The sequence below is a fragment of the Leuresthes tenuis genome, unplaced genomic scaffold, assembly GCF_036924035.1.
Source record: "Leuresthes tenuis unplaced genomic scaffold, fLeuTen1.0.hap1 SCAF_8, whole genome shotgun sequence".
Taxonomy (NCBI): Eukaryota; Metazoa; Chordata; class Actinopteri; order Atheriniformes; family Atherinopsidae; genus Leuresthes; species Leuresthes tenuis.
The window spans coordinates 10,137,884-10,162,125 of NW_027325362.1; the positions used below are offsets into that span (position 1 = coordinate 10,137,884).

General features: G+C 36.4%; 1 protein-coding gene across 2 annotated transcripts in view; it reads left to right on the top strand.

Moving 5' to 3' along the window:
- grid1a (glutamate receptor, ionotropic, delta 1a) overlaps positions 1–24,242 on the top strand; it is a 234,249-nt gene that overhangs the window by 199,795 nt on the left and 10,212 nt on the right. For both annotated transcript variants that reach the window (XM_072390774.1, XM_072390775.1), the window contains exons 9-12: positions 14,581–14,682; positions 15,764–15,961; positions 17,131–17,461; positions 19,837–19,975. In XM_072390774.1, the coding sequence (XP_072246875.1) occupies positions 14,581–14,682; positions 15,764–15,961; positions 17,131–17,461; positions 19,837–19,975 (770 nt within the window). The remainder of the gene's footprint in view (positions 1–14,580; positions 14,683–15,763; positions 15,962–17,130; positions 17,462–19,836; positions 19,976–24,242) is intronic.

Below are 24,242 nucleotides of genomic sequence, written 5' to 3' on the forward strand. Positions count from 1 at the left end.
CTAACTGAAATCATGAAGCCAATTCATCATAATGTGGCCAAAGAGGACACACACAGAAACATACACTTCTGTTAATCACAGACCCATAAATTATAGACAGTATAGCTCCTCTCTGCATTCAGATAAACATGTTTGTATACATGAGACATGTAGCTAGACAAATACAGAACAAAGGCCAGGGAGCATGTCAACATGTGGGCTTATTATGCGTCTCTAAATCATTAGATGCAAAAGGGGTCAGCAAGGCTTGATAATGAGATGCCAAGTACTTTTAGCTCTGTTGTTCATTACCTGGTAGGTCTGTCTGTGAACTACTGGACATTTTTTCTGTGAGTGGAAAAAAAAAACACTAATTCATGTACATTTCTCTGTAATTGCTTATCTATAAACATGCAGCATATATCTGCCCTTATTTGAAAAAAAAAAAAGAAGAAACATTGCATGTTTCCCCATTCTTGTTTCTTGTATTGGCATGGACCAATGACTCCATGTTGTGCTCCACCTGCCAACCCCTCACAGCAATCATCATTTTGTCCCTTGCTTTTATCTTTTCTGTCATGTACAATCCTCTTCTTCCTCCTTTCTTCTGTGGTCGCTTCTTCCCTTCTCCTCTAACCTTTATCCTCATTTTTCAGCCCTGGTTTCCTCCCTCTCCATCATCATTTATCTGCATTCAGTTCATTTTCTTCCCAGCCTGATGGCTCTTAGATGAGGTGTCTTTCTGGTTAGAAACTGTAATGAAGACTGAAATACTATTTCCAGAATGGCTACTGTGAGATTTCTCCTCCACCCAGTGCTGATGCAGAGTGATTGATGCTGTTGTTGTTGTTTTGGTTTTCCGGTTTGCTCTTATTGATGTGTCAGCTCGTCACTAAGCAGATATTGCTAATGACTTCCAGCTTACATGGGGCTCTTGTGGAGAAAAGTCAATTAATTTGAATGTAATTGTTACTACTAGCCAAACAACTTGCATGCATCATGCGGTTGTTATATATCAAATGCTTAGTCAATATCAGTGCTTTGTTGTTTTATTCAAAATCATATTTTTAACATTTAAACAAAAAATATTACTCCAGTACTGTACAGAATGTGTGCTTGATGGTGTGTAGTTTCTCTGAAGTGTAGCTCCAATTCCTCCTCATTTAATTTTCTGTGTCAAAGTACATTTATCATGAAGGTATGACTATATTATTAATAGTACCAATACTGTGCCAGATGATTCCATTTCTATACAGCCTAATCTGTACTGGATATATACTATATAGCTGCCCAAACAATGTAGCTATCTTTATCAGCAGAAGTAGTTGAAGATCTTATGAAACAGCTAGAGTACTATTTGTCTCTGTAGGTTTGAAATAGAAACCAGCTTGACTGCCACCCACTTGAAAACTCTAGTTTGGTCTGATTGGTCCACACCGATGGTCTGAATAAACACTGCCCACCACTCCACATCAACTCATGCCTGAAATCAGACTGAATTGTCAACTCCTTTTGCTCTGTTTCCAGCTTCATTCTGCCCCTGCCTCCACTTTAATCCATTTCTGAATAATAAACAGACCATCATACATGTCTTAAATTGTACTGATTCAACTTTTTTCCTTTCTGTGCCATGCCACAAGATTTGGGTACATCCAAAATTTTCATGGTACCTTTACCACCACAGTAATACATTTTAACAGTTACAATTTTGTCATCTTTTTTGCTCATAGGTAAGAATGTAAATGACTGTAAGTGGGGAGAAAGGTGCAAGCAGATCTTTGTCATCCATGGATTAATGAATAAATCCACAAGATGCCAATTGATTGATATATAAGAATTTATGTTTAACCCATACTCTTTCAAGAGGGGGATTTCTGACTTGAGTTTAGTAGAATGAATTAGTAGGGGACCTCTGCAAATCAAGCCTCAGCTGAAGCTTTTCGAGTTGGTATCTGAGATGTATGCAACAGGCACAAAGGCTTTTTTCTCAACGGAAAACTAAGAATGCATCTTCAGAAGTTAATATGTGTCACTTTTGGAGTTTTATGAGTGGAGCAAAGCAAAGCAAAAACAGCTTAGCATGTTCCTCCATTTGTAGTAAAAATATCCTTGTTGCAGGGCATAGCTCAATAATGGCTTGACAATGGTATTATTCCTGCCCATGGCACGAAATTATAGAAAGTGCTTCACTGGACACAGATTTAGTTGATGTCCCTATAAGGATAAGCCAGCAACCAAAATACCAATAATACCCGCCACACAGCAGTAACCTTCACAGCTTAGTGACTTCTCTCCTGAGCTGAGCTAAATAACCTTTGTATCCCTAAACTCATTGTAAATTTAAAATGACAATACTAAAAATGACTGAGCTATGATGAGTTAAAGGCAGACATCTTTATTTACTCTTTTTAAACAGTCATCTGTATGGGATTTATTTACTTTTTTGAGAAATCAGACTTATCCAGTTGGAAAAGACCGACACTGATGAAAGTTAATAAGTCGAGGTTTGACCTGGTTTGTCATAAAGCTTTGCTCGGTGGTCACTATAGATGAGGGCCATCTCTTAAAAGAAAGGTTTTCCTTCATAAACACTTTAAACCCCACTTTTGAATATATGTTCTGACTTTTCTGGACTCAAGATAAGATGTGAATTTGAACACTTCCCTGTTTTCTACATGTTATGTTCTCTGCTGTAAAGGAGACGTCACACTAATGCTATAAAGACTGTGATGAAATAGACTATGAAATTTAATGGCAACAAAACCTTTGTCATCAACGTGCTCTAACCCTGCTACCAATGTCTTTTCTACCTCTTAGACTATGAAACTTAATGGCAACAAAACCTTTTTGTTTTCAACGTGCTCTAACCTTGCTACCAATGTCTTTTCTACCTCTTAGAGTATGAAACTTAATGGCAACAAAAAAGTGAGTTGTATCTTTTAATGTGGAGATCTCACGATCCAATTAAGTGAAGTAAATAATTATCAAAACTAAGGAAGAAATGGACACGAGTGGCCCTCCAGCAGGAAACACATTTAACTTACGCAAAACATTTAAAATGGAAAAAATGGGGAATCAAACACTTATTTTTCTCTTCCTACAAACTAGGCTAGTAGCCATTCTTTTCCTTTTTTTTTTAACCAGATGTAATAGAAACACATTTCAGACTCTAAAGATAAGATTGAAAAGGCCATTATGTGATTACTAAAGGAAAAATCGAAGCAACTGTGGTAACATTCCTAAATGTATGTGCTCCTCCAGAGAGTGGTTGGTCTTTTTATAAAGGCTTGTTTGGCATTATATCCACTCAATATGTGGAGGAGAAATGAATATGAGGCTGTCAAATTTCAAGTCATCCTAAGTCATCTAAAAAATAACAGCTCTATGGTTTAAAAGGTAAAATTCTATAATGAAAGGATTAATTAAAGATGATAAATAGCATTAAATAGCATTAAAGATGTTTGGAGGGATCTTTACCCAACCAGTAGGGACTACATTAATTTCTCATTTGAACAATTGGATGATTTAAATCTCTGATCATTCATAAATGCAGGTGGTAATTAATATCAGCAACACCCCCCAAAGTTATATTGAATCTAGATTCAAGCATATTAAATAATTACCAGGTTAAAAAAAATGAAAACGGAAAGAGATATGTCGCCACCAATGGTGTGGGATGTGTTTAAAATAGCACTGAGGACATAAATTATTGACTTTCAAACAGAAAAATCTTAATAATTTATACAATCAACTTAAAGGATCACAGAAGGAAAATGAAGGACATTACAGGGATGGTTGGTAATGATTTAAAAAGTTACAAAAAGAAACGGATGAGATTAACACTGAGCAAATTTACAGGAAACATATATTTATGAAGCAAGCTTATCATGAGGAGGGAAGCAAAGCTATGAAATTACTGGCAAACAAATTAAGGAAACAGGCAGACAAGACTACTAATAAGAGGTGCCAAAACTAATAAAGAACAGGACAAATGACAAGAGACTTTGTACTTTTGAGGACTACGATACAAAACTAGACTGACAACCAAAATTGGATAATTAAAATCAAATGGACAATTTTCTTAAATCTTAATTGGATGGGGAAAACAAAATAAACATACAAAATGCAGTGACGATAATGCAGTTATCAAAGTAAAACAAAGGGGCCTTGTCTTGCCAAATTTGAAAGACTATCACATCACTCAATTAAGACCTTTTGGTTTGTGCCTCTGACTCAGAATTCATGGCAATGAAATGCTTCTTTCTTTTACACTAGTTTGTAAGTTTGTATTTTACTCTATAATATTTTCACTTTTCCACACTACAGACTACAATTTTGACGGATATGCTGGGAGCAGTGAGCCAACAGATCAGTCTATCTTCTCTTGGATACAACGGAACAATTAATGCAAAAATCGGCAGGAACGAATCTGTGTGTCTACGACACGGATCAGACTACTGAATGATAATGTACTTTCTTCTAGATAAGTAATTTTCCTTTAAATAAACTTAAAACACTTTGAATGAAAAAGATTATCTGATTCTGTAAGACCACCAATACTTGTAACATAACTGATAACAGATTTATTTAAAGAAATTAATTTATATTTTTACAAGTAACACACTGAGTTAACACAATTGTTGTAAAGGGATTGGAAAAGGCAGGCATACAGCATATTAAATATATTTACAAAACTCTGCAAATGTGTGTGATGTAATGAGTGGATATGGGATAATATACAGCAGCTTCCTGGACACTCTCAAAGTAAATACACTCTACATGTTAAAAATAGATGGAAAAGAGTATAAAGAATAGTTATTTCTGAATAGTGATGGAATAACAATGGAAAACCACTCTCTCTCACAACTGGAGGTAATTTTAGTGGAAAAATATCATGAGATTTTTCATTAGCTCTGCCCAGAAAACGATGGAAATGGATTGGGTATATCATCACACAAAGGCCTGATCTGCTTTAAAATGATCTGTTGATCAAGGGTGTTATTGAAATTATAATATTACAAATGTCATAGACCCTGGGGGATGAATTAGATGGGTGTGACACTAATCGGTATAAATGTTCTTGATTTGATGCAAAATAAAAGGGAGAATAATGCATTTAAGAAGAATTTTGCTTATCAGAAGCTTATACAATCATTTGAGATATGTCTTGCTCTGTATAATACATTGAAATTAATGCAGTCCCTTAGTATTGGACTGTTGAGATATCTCCATGCCATAAAACAACTTTTTTTTTAATCCTTGTTCAGCTAGATACTCGTGAATAAACAACTTACAATCAAATACATATCATAGTCAAGTCAACTTTATTTGTAAAGCACATTTCATGTACAAAACAATTCAAAGTGCTTTACATAAAATAAAAGCATTGCAGCGGGGAATGGAAGAAGCATTAAAAATACATAAAATGATATAAGGAGAAAGAAATCAAATAATTAAAATTATTAAAAACAAGCAACAGTCTAGATAAATTAAAAGATACCATGCGGGTTTCATGCATAGACACATGAGAAAATAAATGTTTTTAACCTGGATTTAAAAATGTCTACATTTGGTGACAGTTTAATCTTCACTGGCAGTTTGTTCCACTTGTTTGCAGCATAACAGCTAAATGCTGCTTCTCCATGTTTAGTCTGGATTCTGGACTAAACCAGCTGACCTGTGTCCTTGAATCTAAGAGCTCTGCTAGGTTTATATTCTCTGAACATATCACAGATGTATTTTGGGCCTAAACCGTTCTGGGATTTGTAAACCATCAGTAGGCTTTTAAAATCTATTCTGTGACTGACTGGAAGCCAGTGTAAAAATTTAAAAACTGGTGTGATGTGTTCAGATCTCTTCGTCCTGGTTAAAACTCTACCAGCAGCATTCTGGATGAGCTGCAGATGTTTAATGCTCTTTTTGGGAAGTCCAGTTAAAAGACCATTACAGTAATCGAGTCTACTGGAGATGAATGCATGGATGAGTTTCGCCTGGTCTTTTTGGGAGAGAAAACCTTTAATTCTGTTGATGTTTCTGAGTTGGTAAAAAGCTGCTGAAAGTCAGATCTGAGTCAGTGATTGTAAGGGCCCAAGTCTCAAGATATTTACCAGTGCTGACCCTCTTCTCTGTGCTACCAGACAGAATTATCTCAGTTTTGTCTTCATTGAATTGAAGAAAATTCTCTCTCATCCAGGTGTTTATTTCCTCCAGACACTGACACAGTACGTCTGCTGGGCTGCAGTCCAAGAATTGACCCCTGAGGGACTCCACAAGTCATGGCCAGTCGTTCAGATTCATAGCTGCCAATTGTAACAAAATAATGCCGGCTTTCTAAGTAGGACCTGAACCAGTTAAGGACCATTCCAGAAAGTCCAACCCAGTTTTCCAGCTTGTGCAAGGATTCTGTGATTAACAGTATCAAACGCAGCGCTAGGATTCAACAGAACCAGGACTGAAACATAACCAGAATTAGTATTTAACCTGATGTCGTTTAACACTTTGACCAGAGATGTTTCAGTGCTGTGATGACGTCGGAAGCCTGATTGAAAGTTATCAAGATTTCTATTTTCATTCAGAAAGTTGGGCTGGTTAATTACAACTTTCTCAATAATTTTGGATATAAAAGAGAGGTTAGAGACAGGTCTGTAGTTTATCATCATAGAGGCGTCTAGAGTTCTCTTCTTTAGAAGTGGCTTCGGATTTTAGTGACTTCGGAAAAATGCTTGATGCCAGTGAGCTTTTAACTATTTGTAGGAGATCACTTTCTACTAAGGTAAAAACAGTTTTTAAAACTTCATATGGTATTATGTCCTGAGTGTAAGTTGTTGATTTCAGATAGCAAACTGTTTACCTTATTTTATTTTATTTTTTTCAAAAATTAAATTTGATTTCATGGAGACTTTTTCCCTGACAGCTATGATATTGAATGTATAGAATGTTCCAAACGAGTAGAGCTTTCCATCATCATTTTCTAATATGACACCTTTAGTTGCTAGATCCTTGCCAGATGTGTAGACTAATTTAACAGAAATAGAAAAGCTACAATTCATTCAATTCTGGTTTCCAAAACTGACATAAATGATGCAAACTGAATATGATTCTTGCCAAGATGAGACCAAGTTTATACCCTGCAAAAATCAACAACTCTGACAGTACTGTATTGGCCACACATAGTCAGCAGTAACAGTTCAGTCTCTGATGCTGGGGAGGAATCAAGTTCACTGACACTTGTTTGTATCATCCTCAAGGATGTGACAGAATTTTCTTAGTAGGCATCATCGCCCTTAAACTGGAGATTTCTCATGTTGATGATAATGGATGTAGAAGCTCCCATGAGCTTCAATATGCCACATTGCATGTTGTGTCTGAAATGCGGCAGTATTTGATAGCCGTTGTATTGTTCCTACTGCTATAACATATTTCTCACTGACTCATGAAGTAGAAATGACATTAAATAGTCTCTAAAGGGTACTTTTCTCTTGCCAACAATAGATCTGCTGGGAGTTGATGGGGCTGTTGATCCAGCAATTAATTCAGAAAGTACTGAGAAATGTAGCTTCTAAAAATCCAAGTTCTGCCCCACAGTGTTTTAAAACATCTTTTAACTGCTTGAAATCTCCCCCACAGGTGCACAGAGCAGTGCTATGAGACAGCTGCAATTCACAGGCCAAAAGAATAAACCAGTAACTTGCTTTATTGTATACTTTATTTAATTTATCTCAGCTCTTCCCTAATATAGGATTGGTACAATTCCAACTACTTTGCTGTGTTTATATTAAATAATTATCCATCTCTAAAGCATAATTAGGTTTTTATGTTCTTTTCATTGCTAGATACTGTAGCAGTACCAAGCACCTGTTAATGCTAAAATTCCTTAGGTGATAATTAACATCAAAATTCAGAAATGATCAAAAACTCTTAGCAGTTCCGTTCTTAGCAAATTAGCAGTCTGAAACACAGCATTAGATTGGTCAAGTAGTATTATTATAGATAAGCAAATCACAGCAGTATTATATTATTTTGTAATGTAGTAATTTTCTAATATCTTAATTGTTATTGCATGTAAATTGCTTTTACTCATAAGTGTCTACATTAGAAATTAAGAATTTAACCAACTGTTTAATCCATCCATCAGGAAACCACTACCTAATAAATGTTACCAACCTTCCAGCCAGAGTTGATTTCTAATACACATCTGTCAGGTATAGAATCGTGTTCTTTGTTGCTTTCACCTCCATATGGAATATGAGCGCTTGAAAACTGAGCGAATGCTTTATTCTTTTACAATAGCAGGTGAGTTTATATTTTACTCAATAATATTTTCCCATTTCTACCCTACAGACTCATTCTGAAGGATAAGCAGTGAGCCGTGATTAGTCTATCTTCTCTTGGATGCAAAAGAACAATTAATGCAAAAATTGACAGGAATTAATCTCTGTGTTTACTACACGGATCAAACTACTGAATGATAATGTATCTTCTTCTAGATAAGTCATTGTCCTTTTAAATAAACTTGAAACATTAACTTGTGATAAATACAGGAATGATAGTAAAGAGAAATGTGATTGAAACATTTCATGTGCTGTTCTTCTCTTTTCAGTCAATAAATTCCATCTCATTCCCACTACACGTTTCTTTTTTCTTTTTTTATTATTCCTTTCCTGTCCCTCTCATCTCAGTTTTTCCATTTCCATTGTCTGACATGGTTTTATGGAGTGAATCCTGCCTCACGTTGCTTATTAGAGGTTAGAGTGATAGAATGGTGCCGTGTCTACCAAGCCCATCTCCAGTATATCAGCGCAGATAAGATGTCTCTTCTCCTGTCTAATTTAAATGGCCAGCTTATTTTGCACTGTGGTTCTGCTGATTAGAGATAAAACAACTGGCACCATTCCACGATTGGGATCGAACAGGCAAAGAGGCACATAAGAAATACAAAAGTGTGTATTTTATGGCTTTGTATAGACAAGTTGTAATTACACACTGTTGGTTACAACTGGCAGTGCTGTGTACTGAACGCAATAGACTGGTCCTGCAGAAGACACATTCTCAGTTTAAAGAAAGTACTTCACCTCTGGCTGTTTCTCATGTGTTCACTGATGTACAGCAGCAGTGTAGACAATACATTATTGAATCATTTCAGGATTTCCACATTATGCTGCTTGAGACTCCTCTATGTACAATTCTCCAAAGTGGCCAAAGCAAGAAAAAAAATGTTTTTGAGTAAAGCTTATATATCTATTTATAACCCATGTCCATAACAATTCAGATAATTTACAGAGTAATTTATAAAAATGTATTTTGAAACCAAAAGTCTGATTTTTAACTTGAACTTAGAAAAACAAAACCATGTATTCAAAATAAAAAAGTGAAACAAGTTTATTTCAGCTTAAATTTGAATTCCTGACCAAGGAAAACTACATGTATAAGTGAACAGCTAAATGTGATACTTTGTGGGTGTGGAAAATGTCAACATCTGAAATGTGAGATCACTGATCAATTTTGCATAATTTATCACAATTACACTGCCTTTTGTGATGAGTGTTGATACTAACAGCAAATTGTCAGTGGCACATGTTATGTTCACTAGAAATCATGTAAATACGGTGTACAGGAAGTGTGTAATAAACTGTTGCAGTTCCCACGTTTCCTGAAGGCGGCGTGATGGAGGGAGTCAGCCTTGACACTCCCTGTTTTTTAAGTCTTTTGACAAACTTCCAGCAGGTTGTCCTGGGCCTTTCAGTGAGGTACAGCTTCTGTCAGATCACTCACCTTTAAAGATCCGTTTGGCAGGGTACTATAATGACATTTGTCTTCCTGTGAGGTTTTTATTCAAATCCAAAAGGGAGAATTTGAAATCTTATTCTAATCTAATTCATAATGACTGTTGGTAAGTTAGTTAACTGTCTGTCCAAGACTCTTTGTCCCAACTAGATCAAGGAAGTCTCTGGACGATTCCAAACTTTTTCATCTAAGAATGATGTAAAATATTTAACTTTTGTGGATTTGAAATACTGCAGAAATGATGAAATACTAAAAATGAAGGAAGGTATTTTGCTTTTTTCAATGCAGAAATCAGAAATGTTCTTACATCCTTCCTCAAATCTACAACTTTACACAGTATTGTCTCAAAGGTCTATGGGCAACTCTTTCTGCCTTGTGGTGTGGTTTTCACATCAGATGTGAGACTTAGCCCTGGAATCCACTGGATGCAGCTGCAACATCTTTTTTTTTTTTTTTTTTTCCATCTCTCACATGGATTTATGTCACATGAGGAGCATTTCACAAGCAGAGCCACTCTGCTTTCAGTAGTTCAAAGTCATGCAATGCTTTGGTGTGCAACAACAACTCGGTCACTCATCCTCTCATCCTCCCAAAATTCCTGCAGTCATTTTCAGTGCCTTCTCCTCTCTGGCCTTGATATTGATGTTGTGTTTTTCAACTGCTGAACCTCTAAAAATTGACCAGATTCTCTGTAGTGTTTCCATTCTTGACCCTCTGTTCAACTCATCTGCTCTGTGCAGCTTTCCATGGCTTTCCTAAAAAATGGAATAGGTGCATATTTTTTAACCGAGCCGTTTCTGAAAGATGCTACAACCTGTTTTTAGCATTTATAAACATTATCATCGTGATCAACTCGAGCAACTGTGCTGGGGTCAGAAAGCGTTGTTAAAATTTGAGGATTATCGAGACAGGCGTGTGCTTTGTGTCTGTTGTATTTATTAGGCAATGGAAACTCTGATCAATTTGTTGAAGCATCTAAAATGAATCACTGAAGCAGGATGCAGTCGAGCTAAACTGCAAGTATCATTATACTGAAATAAAAGGGATATTTTAATTGCAATAAGATAAAAACCCTAACTGAGCTGTTAGGGTTTGGCCTTTTGGCTACATCATTAATCTTCTACTTGTTTTTTTTTTATATGAGCAAATGTAATTTATTGTGTCTTGATACCCCCACAAACTGCTCTGGATTTGTCACTATTTTAGATCTTATTTTTTTTTTTTTTCATACTTTGCTGTTTTTAGACACACAAGCTGGCAATCACTGGACAGTGTGACACTGTGTGTATACACACACACACACACACACACACACACACACACACACACACACACTTTCATGTCAGTTAAAGTTGTTTGGCTCAATGGAAGCACTTCTCGCACTGAATTGGCAGGGAAGGAGAAGCAGAATAGCTGTAACAGCTCAAACTGTACTGTCATGTCTATAATGATTCTGGTTAAATCGTTGCAGGAAGTTTAACTAAATGCTCTTTGTTAGATTTTCAGTGGATCCTGTAATTGAGACTGTTATGGTGCTATGAAACTCGGGCTATCTGACTTCATACCTTTTGTCATCGGGATTCTTTAAGTCCCAATTACAGAGGAGTATTTATAAGGTATGGAATACCATGACCGATTGCTAACTATCACCTCTATTGTTGTTACTTTTTAGACAGATTTATAGCAAAATCTTGATTATACTAGATTGTTCATTGTGCTGTGGGTTAAAAAACAAAGCTTGCACCATCAAAGAATGAAGAGTTACCTCTTCATAGATTATGTCTGCTGCTCCAGCTCAGGCCTTTTCATACTGAGTTCCAAAGTATGCTTTTTGTTTTGTTAAAATTCAACTTAATGAGTAAATAGGTAAACCAATTAGTACTTTTATTAAGCTCATCAGTCACAACTACAAACTCATATGCATGAGGCCTGAAAAAACAAGGAGTGGGTTTTACTTTTAACTTCATAAATCTACAAAATTCTAATGTAAGATTTTCCAATGCATGTGATGGGGGCACTGTATTTTTTCAGGAAGTTTATTCAAAACTTAAATCCCCATCAAACTGACATGTTGCAGAGGGGGAAAAGGACCAAAAGACTGATAGATGTATTATCAAGTAACAAAAATCTTTCATCATCTCTCAAGAACAGATATACATCCTGTTTCACATTGTATAATAAAGCAACTACTAATGTAAAAATAACATTTTAAAAATCAGTTTTAAAAGACCAGTGGGATCATCCATGTGTTACTCACTTGAAAGCAGGTGGTCTGGCTTTGCTGTATTTATTTTTTGTGACCTTCCCAGTGGCATGTTGGTGTGCAAAGCTCTGTGAAGTAGAAGTGTTCCTCTTTAGTGTTCTTCAGTTTACAGAATAGAGATTGCTCAGTGTTTTTCACAGAGGACAAAGCTGCTCATGGAGAAAATAGCCCCCTGCGAGGCAGGCAATGCAGACTGACATTTTGCCCCAGTGTACACTCTGAAACACAAACACACAGCCCAGTCAAATACACTGATGAACTGCACTATAAACACGCATAGTTTCTTATGTAGAAAATTCTAATGTAAAGACCATCGTAGATAGCAAGCTATCTGACTAACGGGTTAAAACCTACTGGAACTAGTCTGATCTGTGGCATCTAGCAGGCCTTTGTACAGCACTGCACCTTCAAATGTGTTGTTTTGAGTTCATGTTTCCACATCAGAGTTGTTTACCAGAACTTGAAGGCACTTGAGGTGGACACAGCACCCATCAGTGTACATCACCACATATGAATAAGTTGACACTATTGTGTACAGCAAGATTGTGGAGTACATGCTAACAAAATTATTTTCATAACGCACTTGTGGCTTAGACATTAGAATACATTTTGTATTGCACACTGTCTTTGCAATTGACATTTGATCTCCATAAAAGTGACATGTACTCATGGCTAAAATAATCAAAGACCCATTTCATGAGTGACATCCTACAGGAGAAAAAAGTGTTTACATCCACCCACACAAGCTGGTGGGTTGTAGGCACGATTCACTTCATTCATCAGTTTGCAGTGAAACTATACATAGTAATGAATTGCTCTAAGACTGAAGATGGGTTGTGAGGAACAAACTGATAATAACTCATAATGAAATTTTCTTCTGATGTTTTTCTGGCAGCCTCTGATTGCTTCACATGCTTCTATCTCATTCACAGTTGAATACCTTTGTTGCTGCCTTTTGTATCAGTAGTAATTATTTCCTCCCAAATTATAGTTGTTTGTAATTGCTTGACTGTTAGCACAAATGGTGTCATCAAACTTGCCTCTAGCCATATGGAACATAATCATAATAACAAACTGTGTTTTTAAAAACTTCAAGCCTAAATGTTTAGTTCTCTTGTTTATATTTTCAGTCCTTTAAATGTCCAATCTTGTAAAAAAGCAAAGACGGAAGGTAATTTCAAGAAAACTAGTCTGAAAGTTCCACTTTTTCACATGTATGGACAGAAATGCAGTCTAATATATATCAAGTTTCAGTTAGTGTAAAATCACATGGAAAAAAACAAAACATTTGTTTCCATTACCTTAGAATAAGCCTGTTATACTTATAGAACACAAGTCTTCTTCCATGAAGTTAACTGTGTTGCACTGTCATGTGTCTACAGTGGCCCACAAAACAAACACTGGCTTCAGAGCAGGCAATTCCTTTTTTCCTTGGCCACTGTAGCCTCATCTACACAACTGAAGGGGAAGGGTGAGCTGGAGGATATTCAGTCGGATGCAGTCTGCGGCTGCATTACTTGATGTCTCCAAGTCCCACATACTGCACCTTGTACTCAACAATTGATTGAGTATAGTTTTGTGTCAGTATATCATTTTTATACATGTATAGTAATACATTTTTTTTAAAAATCATACAAAGTGAGCCAAAAACAAAGAGCTGAAATAAGTGTAATAATTTACCTAAATGATGAAAAAATAAAATGAATGTTTTAGTGAAGAAAAATGCAGATTGCATCCCTTTAGAAACTTTATGAATTTTTTTTTGTGTGGTGTCTCCTTGTGGTGGTGTACAGCGTGTTTCTGTGGAAAAGGTAACTGGATGTTTGTTACAGCCAGAAATACCTGTGGTTTGCCCTTGGGCCACGAGTCTTGTTCTGTCAGCTCAAATCAAAGGCCATTCCAAATGATGTCTCAGATCCTCGAGCATCCTTGTCCCGCTAGCAGCACTGATTAATAATTTAACAAACATCGCCTTCACGACCAAAGGCACAGCTCTGCAGGTGGAATGAGAGTTTCAAAACTGAAGGATTGTTTGGATTCAAGACACAAACTCAAAGTGATGTCTACTTATCAGTTTGGAATTTCACACGATGAGCTGAAAGTCTGCTTAAAGTTGTAATTTTTAAACTCTTGCACTCTTCCTTCTCATAATCATCATCTAAGTTTGTATCATCGCTGGTGATGCATAATGTATGCTGCTTACAAAGAGTTTCCATACGTTTCAGCATTCAGTAACATGATGACATGCTAACAACGAACTCTTCTTGCCTTGGTAAGCAGCTCAGAAGTAAACAAACACTGGCCTCTTACCACTGATCATTACTTCAGCTGAATTAGAAGATGCTCCCATCATCCATAAAAGATGGTTCCATCTTCTAATAGGATGATTTTTGGTTCCACTATGCCACTTTATCCTACACATTATTAATCATCAAATAACAGTACGGCTGTGATAAATTTATCAAAGAGTAACTCTGTATCTTTGTCCATCAGAGGATGCCTACATCTTCCATATTTCAGTTCGCATCAACTTGATTTATCTTTCTTCCTTTTAGCTGGCATCTTGGGACTCCACTCGTGGCTTGAATGGTAGCCTGAAGGAGAATCGAATAGAGAGCAGCATGCAGGGAGTGACACTCAAGATTGCAACATTACTGGTAAGTTGGGGAAGTACACTTAATCAATTAATGCCTTGACTCGAGAGAGGAAAAAAAACAGATAAATGCAATCATTAGAAACATCTGCTACTAAAATATGATCAAATATTTGAAATCATTTAATCAGAATTTGTAAAATGATTAAGCAAAAAATTGTATTATTGTTAAGCCTTTTTTACTGGAAACTCTAAACCAAACGCATTGGTGTGGAGAGGGGTACATTTCAACAGACTGTTATTTTGCTTCAAATACTCAGATGATCATTGAGTTAGAGGACACCAAACACCAGCTACAGACACATTTATTTGTTGGAAACACAAATATCGTCTTTATTTTGTCCTGAGAATCTAACATATCAAAAGGCCATTAAAAAGCCACCTTGTACTGCAACAGCTTGTCTATGACAAACTTCAAATATTCTGGTGGCAAATTATCTGCCCTCATGCTCTACCTCAGTCCCTCCTCCTCCTCTCTCCATTTTCCTCTTCTTCACAGATGATTTACCTGCACCATATTTATTCACATAAGTTCTGCTCAGCTGTCTCCTGGCAGTGTCACTTAATCAAGTCATTTGCCCCTGCCCACTTTAACCCCCCCCCCCCCCCCCCCCACACACACACACACACACACACACAAATCTACTGCAGCTCTCTTTACTTCACCTCCACCCAATTGATTCTGCCCTGACACTTTCAACCCATAAAGAAGGACCATCGGTGGGAGCAATAAATCTAAAATGGCAATTTTCACCTTGATGAACCATAGCAGTTGCTGTAGCTCCATGCGTTACGGGTCAACAGTTACTAAGGAAACAATTCTATTAAGATGAAGTTTAATGTAGATCACACAGTAGCTCTTCATAAAGGTGTTTCTCCACAGTCCTTATGATGACTAAATGTATCCTCGCTTGAGTCGCCAGTCTATGAGGAGATTTTGGTGCATCTTAATAAATGGCGTGCCTGTGATTGAATGCACACATACTCTTTGCAAAGTTTAGGTACACATCTCTGCTTTAGAGATCAAGTTTTTCTGTAGTATCATGATGTGAGTAACATATTCTCTACAATTTTGTTTCAAATAGGAAGAACCTTTTGTGATGGTAGCAGAAAACATTCTGGGTCAACCCAAACGATACAAAGGTTTCTCAATTGATGTTCTGGATGCCCTCGCCAAAATCCTGGGCTTCAAGTACGACATCTACCAAGTTGCCGATGGGAAGTATGGTTCAGCACTCCCAAATGGATCCTGGAATGGTATGATTGGAGAGCTCATTAGCAAGGTAAGTGCTTCTTTTTTTAAATTTCAACAATCAATGCTCGAATTTCAGTCAAAATTATTTTTCTGGGCTTCGTGCCATAGTGTATTGTTTAGAAGTTGGAGCCCAATTATAACACTCAGTAAAGTGGAAAAAAATCACAGATGCTAAACAGGTCATCAGCCTCTGTCAGCAGAACTTTTTTCCTCAAGTGAAGGTTTGATTTAAGTGTAACATGACAAAAAGTGTAAGAATGACATTCAAATGTTTACCAAATGGTGTCTTATAAAAAATAACCATCAATTCTGTTAAAGATATGAATATTATTGTTTCTGTTCACAATAACATTGTAATAAATGCAGGCTAACTCTTAACATTTAGATTTCTGTTTCAGGGTTAGCTCTGTGACTACACATTGAGTGAATAATGTGGTTAAACAATAAAAAAAAAAAACTACTTTACTTACTGCATGACTAATGCTTCTGCATCCTGATCACATACTGTATTTGTTGTCCACAGTTAAATACTAAAATAATGCTAAAGATAAAGAGTATATGATTATATGATTATATTGAGAGTGTTTGCATAATAAACTAATTCCAGGATTAGTCAGAAAGTGTTCAAGAGTTCAGATGTCGACAAAGGACTAATGGGCTTGCTGATTATTGGCTTCATAGTCAATCATGTAAAGGGCAGAAAGCAGAACAGTGAGATAAAGGAAGGCAAGGTTTGGTCGACAAATGTTGAAAAGGCTGTTGTATTCGAAAGTTTTCCCATTGAAACATGAGGGTGTTGAGAGTAATTATCGTAGTATTTCAGAAGATATGCATTTTTTTTACTTGACCGGACTGGTGGCGGTTCTTGTATCATTAGTACTATTATTATTATTTTTATTTTCTTATATATTTATTTTCACATTCTCACCTGAGAAACTTTGGCATGACAGTGTTTGTAGAGAAGACAGACATGATTGAAAAAAAGCATGTTCATGTAAGGAGGGTGAGGGAAATTGAGCATTAGGATCTTTTGAAAACTCAACCATTGTTGTTATAAACACATCAAATGAGCTTAATGTCCTAAATGGCTCAGAAACATATATTTGGTCAACTAATCCTTCTAAAATACATAATACTTTCTTCTAATATTAATATAAAACGTATATGTTAAGAAAAACAATAACTCTCAATTCACAGCGAGCTGACTTGGCAATATCAGCCATCACCATCACACCGGAGCGTGAAAGTGTTGTCGACTTCAGTAAGCGCTATCTGGACTACTCTGTGGGAATCCTGATGCGCAAATCAGAGGAAAAGATCAACATTTTTTCTTTACTGGCACCATTTGACCTGGCTGTGTGGGCATGCATTGCTGCAGCCATCCCTGTGGTGGGCATCATGATCTTCCTGCTAAGGCGGATTCAGGCCGTGCGCTGCCACAACAACACAGGAGGTCATCCACCACCCACGGCCTCAACGTCACTCCAGAGTGCTATCTGGATTGTTTACGGGGCTTTTGTGCAACAAGGTGGGTGACAGACATTACAGGAAATTCAAAGTGTTTGCATGAGAAATCACTAATGAATCTGCATGTTACTGAATAAAAGGTGTCTGCTTTTGACCTTCAGTGGCATGTCACTGGACACTTGGGCCGTACTGTTAGGCTGTTCTGTATGTAAGTTTTATGGCATTGGATAATTGCCAAAAATGCATTTTTGCTGAATATTATGGTATGACAGTGAAGTTGTTTTTTGATTTTCTTGATAGAAAACATCATATAACCAAGTTTTGTAATAATTAGTATATTCATTATTGAGGGCGTTGGCCAAAAGTGTGTTTCAGAGGACATAGTGACTTTAGACTAACAGAATGATTGTGGCCAATCAGCAGAAATTGCCACAAGGTATTTCTGAGAAATCGCGTTCATAGGAATCAGATTAATGTACCAACAACCTGAAAACATAATTCGTACAGCTGCCTCTGTCAAGAGTATCAAGGTATAAAAATACCCAATAACCTGAAACATGCATTTGGATGTCACCAAATAGCAAATGCTGATTCAGTAGATAATGAGTTTTAGGCACAATGTCCACCTTAGCATTTTTTTAAGGTGCCCTTCTCAAGGAGAACACCTCATCTTTAGGTCTGGTGGAGATCCAGGTATGTCTGTTTGGAACAAATGACTACTTCAGCAATGGATGTTAAAGCCTGAACTGCATCTATCAAAGTCTGGCACACTGCCTGGGAACCTTTTTTTAACCCAACGCCCACTATACTTCAAGAGAAGCTAAATTCTTGCCTTTTCTGAGCCATTTTTTCCTCCTCACAGCTGGCTCATGTTCCAACACTGCTGCTTTTTATTTCATTCAATCATTTTTTTGTTTCTTGGGGATGACGTATAGCACTTCTGGCTGCTGATGCTTAGTGTGCCATTGTCAGAGTGCATAAACTTGGCATCCATGTACTCTCAGTGATTCCATAATGATATGCCAACACTTGGCTGGTTTTGTTGTAGAGTAGACTATCCACCCCATCCCCAATACACTGACTTTCATCTCAGCCTTTTTAAACAGAAACTTTTGTTTTATTCTATAAGGAGGTCATTCAGAGGTAGGAAATAATCTGCAACCGTCCGGGAGAACCAATGCTAAAATAACGCAACAGTATTTCATTATGATTCAAGGCTTTAATCAATTTGTTTCAGGACATTAAAAAGAGTGCACCATAGTGAACTATTGCAGTGGTAAAGTCTCAAAATGCACATTTCACATTCAATGACCTTAAGAAATCAGCCAAAGCCCATAAAGGTAATAAAGGTGACTGAAGCCATAGTACCATGCATCTAGACAAGACCATCGGTCTGTTTTTTTTCTTCCTCCGAAGCTTTTCTGAGGGTGAGGCTGTGCTGATTGTGCTGCTAAGGTTATCAAACAAATGTTATCACATTTCATATTCTCAAATCTTTTAGATGACATTTCCATTGATTTACTCTTCAATATCAGAATTCATGTTGACTTTTTTCTCATTCTCCTCAGAAACGTTTTAAGTTGGTATGACAATGAAAAATGTGTTAATAGCGAGTTTAAAGTAATGAACTAGTCAAAAAAAAAAAAAAGGAATTCAATTGTGAAAAATATGATACGGACAAATTAATTTTGAGGAGTACTGCGTTGCATTGCAATGTTTGCCAGAATATAAAAGAATGCACTTGACATCCTCTGGTAAGCATGCTCCAAACTCTTGGTAAAATAAAACAATAAAAGTCAGAACAATTATACACAAGTTCATTGTATGCAGCTGTTCTAGTATTAACCTACATGATAGATATGATCTAATGACAAAGAAAACTGAATTGACCTGTGTCGATGACTACTTTGAAATGCAGGAAATAAACCTGCATACATGTTAAAAAAGAGCCCGAATTTTCTTTACTGTTTTATACTATGTAACAAAAAAAAAAAAAAAGACTGAGGCTAAAAGACTCTGATGGTGATTAATTCAACACATATTTTGTAGCATTATAATTTTACACACTTTTACATCACATTTATATAACAATGTATTCTCTTTTTGTAATAACTCTAATTTAGAGATCAGAGGCATATGAAGATTAGAGAGTAGACTGAAAATTAATTGGCAAATACACAAAATATTAATTGTTTTGGCATGATTCATTAGCTGTGTTTCATGTGTCAAATATTATAACAAAGTCTTTTTTTCTCATTTGTGAAGATGTGGTGTTTTTTCTTCCACAGAGTAAAGCAGGCAGTCTCATAGTTTCTTCCTCAAGTTAATAAACATGAAGTTCATGGTTTCTTTTTAAGTGATGCTACATTACAGATTATAAAGGTAGTGATGTGTTGCTCTGTGAAGTCTTTAACCGTTTCCATCTGCACCCTGCAGGCAGCGACTCCATCCTGGGCTCGGTGGCTCTACGCATCGTCATGGGCAGCTGGTGGCTTTTCACCCTCATTGTGTGTTCATCGTACACAGCAAACCTGGCTGCCTACCTTACTGTGTCACGCATGGACAACGCAGTCCGGTAAAACAATACTTCTCTATCACATCATTTTAAAGTTCTTATTTCAAGTGTCTGAGCACTTTCATATTGTCCTTGTGTCCATAAATCTTTATGGAAGTGTTTCTCTGGAGGTATTTCTTATAATAGTAATGTTACTGACTGGACTCATATCTGTGTTATTTTTAAGCTGCTCACTGATTTTGTATGTATTGCGTTTTTTCAATATATAAACTACTTGGATGAGTGCAGCGAGTTGAGTTTAAGATTGATCTTTGAGGATCTCTATCACCACTTCTTGGTTCACTGTGTTTCTTTCATTTTTGACCTGCTCCCTACAAAATAGCCTGTCCTCAGTCTAAATGTTATATGTCAGTGAATCCAAGTCGGTGTGGTATTTCTCCCCAAAGACTAGGCAGAGAGACATTTGAATGAATTGGTTCTGTCTTCTGTTGAACAAATAAGTCACGGGGGAACATGTTAGTAGATGAAGCAAATGCTAAGCAGCACACTGCTCACCTTTGAAAAGACGTGGTTTGTTTGTGTTTGTTTATGGGTGGAATTGCAATTATAGGGACATTTACCTTTTATTGTGGGACATTTTTTCAGTTTAAGGACAGATCGTGACTCCAGATTACTTCCTTTAGGAGTTAGTAGTGGGATGATGGGAACATTGTGGGCATTTTTTAAATTAGATCAATCAAAACACTTAATACAGTTCCAGTTTCACAAATGGGATGCTGCATAAAATGTAAATAAAAACAGAATCCAACGATAAAAGAAAATCTTTTTTAAAAAAAAAACAACTTGGTGTTCAAAGGCCTTTACAAGTAAGGACAGTGGGGGACATGTATAAATTAAAAAATGAGTACACAGTTTTAAAGATAGTCCACCCTGGACAGGTCGCCGTCCATCACAGCAGACTTGTTGCCAATAAATCTAAATAGCTGCAACATGTTCATCTGACTTTTTCTTTATAGAAGCACTTAGCTTTCCAGCCTTTTGTTGCCTCATTCCAACGTTTTAGAGATGTATTGCATTTTAGAGATGTAATACATTTGTTTTATTGTGAGCAAAAAATATTTTTTTCAGATTTGCAAATCCTTGCGTTCTCTCTTCTTTTTATATTTCATGCAGCATTCAAACTTTTTTTAATTTAATTTGTTCATACCCTCTGCTGTTCTTACTTGTAAAGGCTTTTCAACAAATCATATTTTTTGTTTGCCTCTTTCTAATTTATCATCTGACAAAATCAAGAATGAAGCATTTCATTGGTGTTTTCATTGAGGATTTTCACAATTCTAAGCAAAATGGAGCTGTAAACTGTGAAAATGATTTTGTGGTCCTCGTACTTATTCACATTAGAAAAAGTAATTATTGGGCCTATCTGATCTTGCATCAAGAGCAAGAGTTTCATCAGCTTATATAAAAATAAAAAAATGGCAAGTAAAATGGGTACTCTGTGGCAGCTCATTCCATAAATTCATGTGCATGTATACATGAAGCAAGGAAGGACTGTTTACTTTTTATATTAACTCTCCCTCTTGCTTCTGGCCCCACCTGGTCTTTTTGCTTGTCCACTGTCTAAAACCATTGGCGCTCGTTTTTTTTTTCATCCTGTCCTCATTGTTGATGCATTGATGGTGTTGGAGACGCTCCCTTAATTTTGGTTTCCAGTCTCACCTCATTTATTTGTCTCTGCAAAGAGTGCTTTAATTTCCATGACAATTTTGGTGGCCAAAATGAGATTTCTTGAGTAATTCAGTGTCCAAGAGGAGAAAAAATAAGTATTTGTCTGTAACGCATAATGTAAATATGGTAGTATTAACTAATTAATGAATGAATTATCCCAGCCATTTCAAGGCACATTTCAGTGGTGCAATTAGATGCCCTGCTGGCAATGCTGGTGTCACAGATTAAAAAGAAGACTACCGACAAGTCCACCAGAGTTGGATTTCCACAAAACAATATTCTTTGCCTTGTATTAAAATGCTTGATTCTGAGACACAAAGCATCAGATGCCAATTTTGGATAACAGTGTGTACAGTAGCTTTGATCGATTTAAAAGAGCAGTTGATATGAAGTGTTGCAAAAATATCTGTGACAGATGAAAGATTTAGATACTTTGTGTGCAAAGGATTTTACTGCTTACTCATTACTCACAACTAGTCTATATTGGGCTGATCTAAACTTGGTAGAAAATCTAATTTGGCATTAAATAGTCAGAACTACGATTTAGGACTCCAGCACTGTAAAACATAATATTTAACTGCAGCTAACAATTTTTATCATAAAAAGAGAAATAATAATAATGTGTAAGACCAGTATCTGGTCTTCCTGTATCGACAGTGAATCTGTGAATATTTTTTTTTCCTTCTAAAAATAAATTGTCTCCTTGAGTTAAAGTAACCTCTGTCAAACAGTGTCAATTTGAGGTCATCTACCGCTGTCTGCCAAGAAAATTTTGCAATTACAAAATCAGTACTTATGAACAAAGCTTCACAGCTGTTTTTACTTCTGAAATGCTGCTTTTTAAATCTGATTAATTTCTTGTAAAATTCATCAGAAGACAATTACATTTTTATTTTTTTTGAGTGGAAGACCTTTCAGCCTTTGCATCATTTTGCAAGAGACACATCAGGAAGAAACCAGTTCATACTGTAGGGTGTTTTTGCACCCACAACCAGAGGGGAGATGGTACAGAAAATGTACAAACAAGCTTCTGCTGCCTTCCTCACAGTCTTGGTAAACATCATGTATTGTTGGCAAAGATTAATCTCCATTAAAAATGCAGTGTGCAGAATTGTTTTTTTCCCTTTGGTCAAAGAGACAGCAGTTCAGGCAAATAAAGTAAAACGGGTGGAATTAATACTCCAATTAAATATTGGGAGCATAAATGGCATTGCCTTTGCTTTATAAAATCTTCAAAACCAAGTCCACATGATTACTTTGGTCAGGTCAGAAACACATTGTAGTTAATGAGGTTGATAACACGCATGGCCTTTTTATACTTCTCAAAAAATCTGCTAACATCTGGCTAATGAGTGCAGATGGAAAATGTTTAATTGGCAGTCAGTCCCGCATGAAATGACTGCAATTGTCAGTCGTATTTATTGGCTCCAGCTCCAATCAGCATCAATGGGAAAACGCCCCGGTGTGAATACTAATTTATGGATCTTTATTAGATCTTTTTGATCTAACATACATGAGGGTGATGGGCTGGAGGACAAGAATGTGCAGAGCCTCTGTTTTAGCTTAATGTGGAAGTCTTAAACTGACAACCACAATTCAAGGATAAAAAGAGAAGAAACTGATAGATTTTAATTCTGTGTGAGGCAGCCAATGTCCATAGTCCAGTCAAAAATAAGTTAAACTACTCGTCAATAAAAGTCAGGGTTGTAAGGAAATGTGCTCCAGCATACTTTTGCTAACACTGAGTTTACTCACAAAAGGGCTGGATCTCTCCAAATATGCAAAGCTGAAAGGATCTCAGTGCTTTATAAATGTTTGGCACACGAGCATTGAAATTTTTTCCACCAGAAAATGCAGTGTCTTGGCCTTGGATTTGATAGGAGTAGAATTCATAACTCAGATGGAGTGAGGTGCAGTGCACAACATCAAACAGTATGTTTTAATAATGAGTCAAGCCCTTACGATTCTTGAATAAGATCAACGTTCTTCCACAATCGAGTCATAGATGCTTTTTTTACTGCTGAAAATAAGCCTGTAGACCCTCACTTTTACACACTGGACTGCTGGTTTTGTTTTATCAAGCACGATACTTTAATGTGCTGTAATGAGAACAATACACAACGTGTCACAGAAGAAGCTTTTTCCCCCCTGTATAAGACTTTATATCACTTTTACATTTTGAGATGGGTGTGAATTTATTTCCTACCATGTTGCCTTTCAAAACTAGTCACTGAAAGTGACAGATTATCCAAATAATTTATGACTCCAGTACTAATTAGAAGAACTCTTATTAAACTCTTATTGTTGCTTGTCACTTCTTTTGCAAGTGGTGCATTTATATAATTAACTCCTTTAAAGTCCAACTATGTACCACATTAATAGAGAAATTACTTCACATCTCTGGCTCAAATAGTGGAGAAAATCTGGTTAGGTGTGCATCTTTGTTGTAAGATGTGGTTTAGTAATTAAATGTAATAATTCTGAATTTAATATCTGAGTAAACAAGAAGAAGCGCCTTAAATAGGTAACAAATGTCCCCAGGATATATAAAGTATATACTCTCTTAAAGAGTGTGGCCCAGTGGTATTAACTCTTTGGC